General features: G+C 41.2%; 1 protein-coding gene across 4 annotated transcripts in view; it reads left to right on the forward strand.

Annotated features, from left to right (window-relative positions):
- LOC144053130 (FYVE, RhoGEF and PH domain-containing protein 4-like) overlaps positions 1 to 8,404 on the forward strand; it is a 58,616-nt gene extending 50,212 nt beyond the window's left edge. For 3 of the 4 annotated variants that reach the window (XM_077567225.1, XM_077567224.1, XM_077567226.1), the window contains 13 exons: positions 65 to 154; positions 253 to 398; positions 556 to 712; positions 792 to 930; positions 2,311 to 2,369; positions 2,441 to 2,587; positions 3,649 to 3,821; positions 4,184 to 4,214; positions 4,311 to 4,391; positions 4,471 to 4,596; positions 4,752 to 4,889; positions 4,977 to 5,117; positions 6,745 to 8,404. In XM_077567225.1, coding sequence (XP_077423351.1) covers positions 65 to 154; positions 253 to 398; positions 556 to 712; positions 792 to 930; positions 2,311 to 2,369; positions 2,441 to 2,587; positions 3,649 to 3,821; positions 4,184 to 4,214; positions 4,311 to 4,391; positions 4,471 to 4,596; positions 4,752 to 4,889; positions 4,977 to 5,117; positions 6,745 to 7,005 — 1,689 coding nt within the window. In that variant the 3' untranslated portion in view covers positions 7,006 to 8,404. Of the gene's footprint in view, positions 1 to 64; positions 155 to 252; positions 399 to 520; positions 713 to 791; positions 931 to 2,310; positions 2,370 to 2,440; positions 2,588 to 3,648; positions 3,822 to 4,183; positions 4,215 to 4,310; positions 4,392 to 4,470; positions 4,597 to 4,751; positions 4,890 to 4,976; positions 5,118 to 6,744 lie in introns of those variants that run through there. The other variant, XM_077567227.1, reaches the window with a different exon arrangement.
- Positions 8,405 to 8,715: the final 311 nt, after the last annotated feature.

Raw genomic sequence — 8,715 nt, forward strand, 5'->3', positions numbered from 1 at the left:
GACGGCGACCATGATGTGACTTGTGCATGGAGTTGCTTTCTAAACGTGTCCTTATCATTTTCAGGAGACAAATGAGCAGAAATTGTTTAAAATTGCCAGTGAGCTCTTGCATACAGAAAAGGCCTACGTTACTAGACTCAACTTGCTGGATCAGGTGAGATGGAGTTCTTGTCACGTCTCTTGTTTTCGGCATATCACGCAATTCAGTGCTCTCAAGGCAGAAATGTTATTAAACGTGGTTTGCTGCTGTAGGCATTTTGTACCAAGCTCATGGAGGAGGCAAATAAAGGGACATTCCCTGTGGATGTGGTGAAAAATATCTTCTCCAATATCTCCTCCATCAACACTTTCCACAGTCAGTTTTTGCTTCCTGACTTAGAGAAACGGATGGGAGAATGGTGAGTATGGTGACGTCAAAGTGTTTTGAGGATTTTAGTATTATTCCTCTTTTGTAAACAAAGCCACGTGATGATCATAAATGCAAAAGCCAGCCGATCTTTGGCCTCATGCAATCCTGCAGGTTTTGAATCTCGCTCTTGCTCCGCCTACCTGCAGGGAGTCCACACCTCGCATCGGAGACATCCTCCAGAAGCTCACACCCTTCCTCAAAATGTACGCCGAGTACGTGAAGAACTTCGACAAGGCCATGGAGCTGCTGAAACAGTGGAGCGACCGATCTCCACAGTTCAAGTCCATCATTCAGGAGATACAGGTCCGTTAAACGTTTACAGTAAAGCACATTTAACTGAAACGCTCTGTGAGGTTGAAATGAGTTTTCTTTGTGTGTGCAGAGTCAAGAGGCTTGTGGTAGTCTTACACTTCAGCATCACATGTTGGAACCTGTGCAGAGAGTCCCTCGATACGAGATGCTCCTCAAGGATTACCTGAAGAAACTTCCTCAAGACGACCCTGACAGACGAGACGCAGAAAGTAAGATGACAAACTCAACTCTTTTCAAAATTAGCATTTTGTGCCTCATGAAAGCTCGGCGAATTGCAAAACTAAGAATCCACCGTTGAGACGGTCCCTAAAAGCTTGACTGAGCTCACGCCACCTACTGTGGGTAGTCAAGATGTCGAGGGGAGCTTCTGTGCTGCCTACGTCACAGCAGCTAGCTAGAAATGAGCTTCGGCTGGCTACTAGTGCGCCTAAACACGTTGATCCTGAGTCAGTAATTATCGCCTCCAAGCTGGCAAACAAGCTTCACTTTTGGCAAGAATAGTTTTCATAAAAGGATGACCAGGAAAGATGGAGAAGTCATGCTAATTGCTAGGCTAAGCTAAGATTGGCACGGCTAGCGCATTCGGAATTCAGTGTTTCTTGCTGAAACCATGTTAAAGCGGAGAACATCCAACTGTGAATAGCATAATTCATTAACTATCTGTAAAGAAATATTTATTAAACAGAACCGGAATTAACTTTTGGTACGGTGCATGTTAGCTGGGAGGAGTGGTCGATAAGCAAATAATGCCTATAGCTAGTTTTAGTAGGCTATATAAAATATTTATATCAGTAATGTTTTAGTTTGTTTTCACAATAGAGTCTTGAGTTTTTACTTTTGACGTTTGATGTCAGCACAATAAATTTGGTCAAAATTAAATTACATCAAGTTTTGTTTTTTTGTTTTTGGTGGGGTGGTGGGAGGGATCTATATGCTACTATACACAGTGTGAATTTAAGGAATAAAAACTGATAGTTCTATAAAAACAAAAAAACTTTGTAAATTTGTTATATTGTTATTGTTTTTAAACAATGCTTTCTTCTGGTCACTGCGATTAGCATGCAAAAAAAAAAAATGGCTCCACAAAATTGCAAAGTTGCTGCTCGAATAATGTCAAATTGTCAATGATTCTCAAAACTGCTCTGCGATAGAAATAAAAAATATTTCAAGCCATTTCATGCTACTGACGTTACCGGAACGAGTGACATCATGGGTGCTGCTTATGATGGCTGCACTCTAAGAATGGCTAGTGGCTACATGATGAATTCCTGTAAAAGCCAGCCAATTGACAATAAAGGAAGGTGAGACTCAAGTCCTGATTGGATACTATTTTTACGCTGCTATAGCCATACACATTACTAAACAAATTTATACATGCTAAATTACAATACATTTAGAAGAAGAAAAACGACAAACGGTTGCAAACGCACTCGTCACAAGACTTCATATTTATGGTAAGTATTGCGTCACCAGCAGCAGTGACGTACATGGCAGAATTCTCTCTCCGAGGCCTCTCAGGCCGGAACCATCAACCTTCTTCAGTGTGTAATTTGTGATTTTATCTTAAAGTTTGCCTTTGACTCTCCTAGAATCCTTAGAAATCATCGCCACAGCAGCCACTCACTCCAACAGCGCCATTCGGAAATCTGTAAGTGTGCCTGATCAAATCATCCTCTTCACAGCCGTGCTGCAAAAACACTCATAACACATCTGATTCAGGAAAATCTGAAGAAATTGATGGAGATTTACGAGATGCTCGGTGAGGAGGAGGACATCGTTCATGCCTCGAACGAGTTCATCAAAGAAGGTCACATCCTCAAGCTGGCAGCCAGGAACACCTCGGCCATGGAGCGATACCTTTTCCTGGTGAGACCAACACAACAGCGAAATGCGCTCAAGCGACTAGAGACGGGCTAGAGTGGATTAAGAAATTTGGTGAGGGGGTGTGGCGGTTATGTAAATGAATGCCTCACAAAAACATTTCTACAAATAGTTCCAACCATTTAGTTGATTTTATCCAAGTAATTATTTAAAAAATCCAGTTGTTTTTATCCATGTTAGGGGGCGGCCATTTTGCCACTTGCTGTCGACTGAAGATGACATCACAGTTGCTCAGGCCTCAGGCAACACGCCAATGACAGCTCACCTGTTCTCTGAAGCTGAGCTGTGATTGGTTGTTACCTGAGATCAGGGCAACTGTGATGTCATTTTCACTCGACAGCAAGTGGCAAAATAGCCGCCTTCTGATATTGACTAAAACATGGATTTTGCTGCTTAACTCGTATTCCACTAACACAATATTAAAACTGAATACCATATTTAGATTGAGATTTAGATTTTTTTTTTGTGTGTGGGGGGGGGGGGTGGTTTGGCTCCTCCTTTAACTCATTCAAAGTGGAAAAAATGAATTTTGGACGTCTATAGCCGTCAATGGCAGTGAATGAGTTAATATTGCAAATGACAGTGAATGAGTTAAATTTGCACTTGTGGGATATGAGCATCACAATCTCAGTTTTTATCCATTCCAGGAGGCAGCCATTTTTCCACTTGCCATGACATCACAAATGCTCTAGCTCAGGTTAACGACCAATCAGAAAACGGGGGCGCAATCACAGCTTAGCTTCAGAAAAGAAGTGATTGGTTGTTACCTGGACCCTGAGCAACTGTGATGTCATTTTAAATCGACTGTAAGTGGCAAAATGGCCGCCCCCTGAGATGGAAACGGGGGATTTTTGCTAATATTGATATTCCACAAACGCAATTTTTAATCAGAATACTGTGTTTAGACGAGTGGGGCTGCATAGTACATATTTTTGTCAAGAAAATTTTGGGGTTGACTTCCTGCAGTGTTTAAATCTGACAAGTTCTCCCTGTCTTTGTACTTCTGTAATCATTTTAAGATGTCTTTTTTCTTCTTTCTATGTCAGTTCAACAACATGCTATTGTATTGCGTGCCCAAATTCAGCTTGGGAGGACCCAAGTACACGGTTCGGACGCGGATCGGCATTGATGGGATGAAAGTTCTGGAAACCACCAACGAGGACTACCCTCACACCTTCCAGGTTTCAGGGAAGGAGAGGACTTTAGAGCTACAAGCCAGGTAAAGTTACACTGAAATATTGCGCCTAAATAAAAATGCAAATCATAGTCATTGCGTCTAACGTCATCATTCGGCTTCCGGAACTAAAATATCTTTTACTGAAGCAGCAGAGGAATTGTATGTTTATTGCACAAAAATAAAATATCTCAACCATCCCCACAATGATGTAATTGTATGTCATTTGCACTGCAAACACTATCATTTCTCTTAAAAATGGAGAGTTAGCCTAAATGAGTCATTGTTCATATTTGGACCCTATAAATGCCTTCAAAAAAAACCAAAAAAACTTTATGACTGTGGCTAACTACTATGATGGTCAGAAGTAAGTTCACAATTCTGAAGTACTTTATTTTGACTTTCAGCTCCGAGCAGGACAAAGCGGGCTGGATCAAGGTACGTGTGGTGACATCATCACTATAAAAATCGGATCAGGCCTTTCATTGACTGCTTGGAAAATAGCTGATGCACGTTGCATTTTGTGTCCTTCAGGCATTCCGAGAGACCATTGAGGTCTTCCAGCAAAAAAATGAATCGTTCAAGAACGCATCCAAGGACGTGGAGGAGGTGTCGGTTAGTATCGCGTTAGTATCACATGCTCAATGTGGTGTGTGACTTGTTTAAAAAAAAAAAAGTATTTTTTGTGCTGTAGAATGCTGAGCTGGGGAAGCGCGCGCCTCGCTGGATACGAGACAATGAAGTGACAATGTGCATGAAATGTAAAGAACCTTTTAACGCCCTAACGCGACGGAGACATCACTGCAGAGCTTGTGGCTACGTGAGTGTTTTAAGCTTTAAAGCTGTCACATGACTGAACGCCCGATGCATCTGCGGCTTTTCAATTTCTGTCCTTTTTTTCTAGACGCATGAGAGTGGGCGTGGCTGCCGCACGCTGATGCTTTTTAATGGACGTCATTGTGCTCCCATCTTCAGGTGGTGTGCTGGAAATGCTCCGATAACAAGGTGCCGCTGGAGTACGACGGCAACAAGGTGAACAAAGTGTGCAGGGACTGTTTCTCCATCCTGACAGGAGAAACCATTACGGAGGGAAAGAAGAAAGGCATCCTGGAGGTGAGCACGAAAAACATCAAGAAAAGCATCTCCAGTTGTTGAAAAGCAACCTGTGTTGATTTGTGAGCCTTCTTTGCTTGCGCTTAGATCGAGGCGGCTCAGTTCACGGGCAGCAGCATCATGTGTGGCTTCCTGCAGTATTGCGAGAAGAACAAACCTTGGCAGAAGGTGTGGTGTGTCATCCCAGAGAAGGAGTGCCTGGTGCTCTACCTGTATGGAGCTCCTCAGGTAAAAGCAACATCGACAGTTGGACGGAAAAAGAACTTTTGCTAAAACACGGACTATGTGTTTACATGCAGTCAATACTCGGGTTAAAGGAATACTTGGACGCATTGAGCCATTTTCTGCAGTAGGAAGTTAATATTTTATATAATTTGATAACTTTGTTATTTTTCATGTAAAATTAACTCATTCAGTGCCATTGACGCCTATAAACGTCAAAAAATCATTTTAACTAATTTTAATAGTTTAAACTTTTTTTCCACTTTTATTAACAAAGAGTATGAAGATCTATACTTTTTTTTATAATCTTTAAAAAAATAAAAAGATTATTAAAAAATTTGCGGCGTCAGGCAATTAAATATTTTAATTGTAATTAATCACATGACTTTAATAGTTAACTCAAATCACAATTTTTTTATATCTGTTCTAAATGTATAATATTGTTTTTCTAGGTTTTCATACTTTTGTTTACAGAAGTGGAATTTTTTTTTTTTAAACTAATAGAAATAGTTCAAATTAATTTTTGACGTTGATGGCAGTGAATGAGTTAATATCTTTAAATATAAGCCGCAATTTTTTTTCACTTGCATTCGACCCTGCAGCTAATACCAATGTGCGGCTTATCCATCAGATCACAAGGGGGCGCACTATAAAGGAAGTGCAAGAGCGTCAGGCAGAGCAAAACAAACCAAGTGAGCCCAAATACAGTAGGAGAGACAGAATGAGAGCGAGACAATTTGCGCCCTCATAGAAAAAACCCCATTAAAACACCTGCGGCTTACAGTCAGGTGCGGCTTACTGTATGTGTAACAAACTCGAGTATTCCCCAAATTTAGCTAGCGCGGCTTATAGTCAGGTGCGCCTTATAGGCCAGAAATTACAGTAACAACCAATCATGGCTCAGTTTGCTGACCAAACCCAGAAAATAGATGAGCCATGATTGGTCGACAGGTTACCTACTTCCTCTGCACAGGTGAGGTCATTTTTAATCGACAGCAAGAGCATTTTTTTTTTTTTAAAGGAATGAATTGTTTATGAAAAAAATAGCAGAAGTTAGCAAATTAATTCTGGACAAAATATGAACTTTTTAATGCTGAAAATGACTCAATAAGTCAAGTATCCCTTTAAGGTCAACATTACAGTTTGTGAAACATTTGGAATAACCCGTTTACATGCTTGATCGGACAAAGTTACTCCTGTATACATGAAAAAAATCAGTGAAAACGCAGAGATATCAATGTATTCAAGAAGTGGGACTCGTGTAGCGATTCATGGCACGCCACCACGCATACAGGTCGTTTGTGTGCTACAAAGACCAAGGCTAATTTTTCATAAACAATTTCAATCAGAGTCTCTAAATGTTGACATTTATTTACCTGTAATTACATATTAAAGGATCTTTGTGCAGTTTGTCACTTTTTTTTACTCGCGACTGCCACCTCTGGCCTAAAGCGTAACTGCAGCATCTGTGTCATGAAGACATGACTTCAAATGAGGTAAAAAAAAAAATGTAAAAAAAAACCTCCCCCAAAAAACTGGAGTCTGCGGGGGTCCGAATGTCCAAAAGAAAAAAAAAGTATGTAATGTATACACTAAGCGTATGAATGTGTTAACCTGTGTGACATGTCCGCAGGACGTGAAGGCCCAGAGCACCATCCCTCTGCTGGGCTACACGGTGGACGACAGCAGCCGCCCCGCGGAGCCTCAGGCCAGCTTCCGCCTGTCCCAGTCCAAGTCCGTCCACAGCTTCGCCGCCGAGAGCGAGGAGCTCAAGCAACGCTGGCTCAAAGTGATCCGCGTGGCCGTGACGGGAGAGGTGCCCGAGCGCCCTCACGCTAACGACGGCAACATGGCAGACGGCGCCGCGCAGGAAGCGGCCTCGGACAGCTCGTAAGGACGCCGGGGGTTTGACTGCGATTTGCGCGACGGACACTTCCTCTCTTTGCTGGGCCAAAAAGGACAACGAGAGTGCTGGATAAACTGCCTTTTCCTCCCCACACGTTTTGATGTTGGATGACATCCAGAGCTGTGCTGGATTACTAAAAGAACACTAGGACTGTGTGGGCGTTCCATTGAGCCTGTGGACTTGTACTGCACCATCTCCTCTTTCCTGTACAGTATAAATGGCTTTTTCTTTTCTTTTTTTAGCTCATCTTTTTTGATAACATAGGAAATTATCAGTATTCTCCCTTTTTTTTTTATTAACTGTGAACAAGATGATGGTGTCCCTCATACTCACATTGACTCATTAGGGTAAAGCCATGGAATAATAAATAGGTTGTTATACTAGACAGCATCCTGCAGGGCTGCTATGCAATCCTCTCATACTCTATGATTATGATCAGCTGGTGTAGACTGCATACTGTATTTTTTTAAACAGTCAAGTCACTCGAGGACTATTCAATTGCTCACTTTTAGCACACCGGCCCAGGTATTTATTAAGATTTTAATACAAAAATAAACTGCTTTGAGTACACTATTCTTATTATTTATTGTTAATAATAAAGATGTTGAAAATGCAGTATCCCTCTGATTGACTGGTGATCCATCGCAAGGTGTACCCTGCATCTGGCCCAAAAGTCAGGTGTGATAGGCTCCAGCGACCCGATTGAAGACACGCAGAAAGAAAATGAATGTCCAAATGAAATACATTTGTCCACTTTAATTAAACTCCCGTCACTTTCGACCTCCCACCATGTCAAATAAAGTACATCTTGGGTATGATGTTTTGTTTGTTAATCAAAATAGGAGTCCCGTGTATCGGTGCAGTGCGACGAGCGCTAACAGCCTCAGCCACAGGTTCATGTGTAAGACTGAATGGTTCAACTAATGACTGTAGTCTGCATAGAGCAGCTTCTCTATTTAAAGGCGCAAATGCACAATCAGATGTTAACAAGCTGGTGCAAGAATTGTAAATGTGATTTTTTTATTAATGCTGTAAGTAATTATATTATTTAAAGTAATTTATAGATGATGATGATGAGCATGAGCTGTCGGAAAGTAGCACAAATCTGTCTCCAGAAAGAACCTCTCCCCCCCCCTCCTTAATATCCACATTTTGTCAGGTGTCCTGCAGTGAGAAATGCAGTGGTTGTATGGACTGACACGGGGGGATGGATGTACCTATACGTTGTTTTTGTTAAAACTCCTTAGTTTCCAAATAAGATAAAAGAGCACAAAGCTTCCCCATGTGCCGGTTCTGAATGTACAGCCAACACTTGTTTGTATGCGCGTATCTCCTCACCTCCAAATGTTTGAGAAGTGTACAAGTGCATTAAATATTTGTGGATCAAGCTTGTTTGTTGTGTGTGATTTTCAACGTCTAATAAATACTAAAAGTGTGTTGTCATACAGAAGGCAAAAAAAATTAATAATGCAATGTAAGAATTATAAGTATGATGTCAGAATTTAACATTTAGCACATGAACATAAATGCATTACTTTCAAACAAGAAGCAACTGTCTAGTGACCTTATATCCATAAGTTAAAAACTACCGATATTAAAAAAACTACTAACGATCCTCAAACCCCCACCCCACACACACACAAAATATGCCCAATTTATTGTAAGATATTTTTCCTCTTTGCAGCTTTAGGCATTCAT

The sequence above is a fragment of the Vanacampus margaritifer genome, chromosome 6, assembly GCF_051991255.1.
Source record: "Vanacampus margaritifer isolate UIUO_Vmar chromosome 6, RoL_Vmar_1.0, whole genome shotgun sequence".
Classification (NCBI taxonomy): domain Eukaryota; kingdom Metazoa; phylum Chordata; class Actinopteri; order Syngnathiformes; family Syngnathidae; genus Vanacampus; species Vanacampus margaritifer.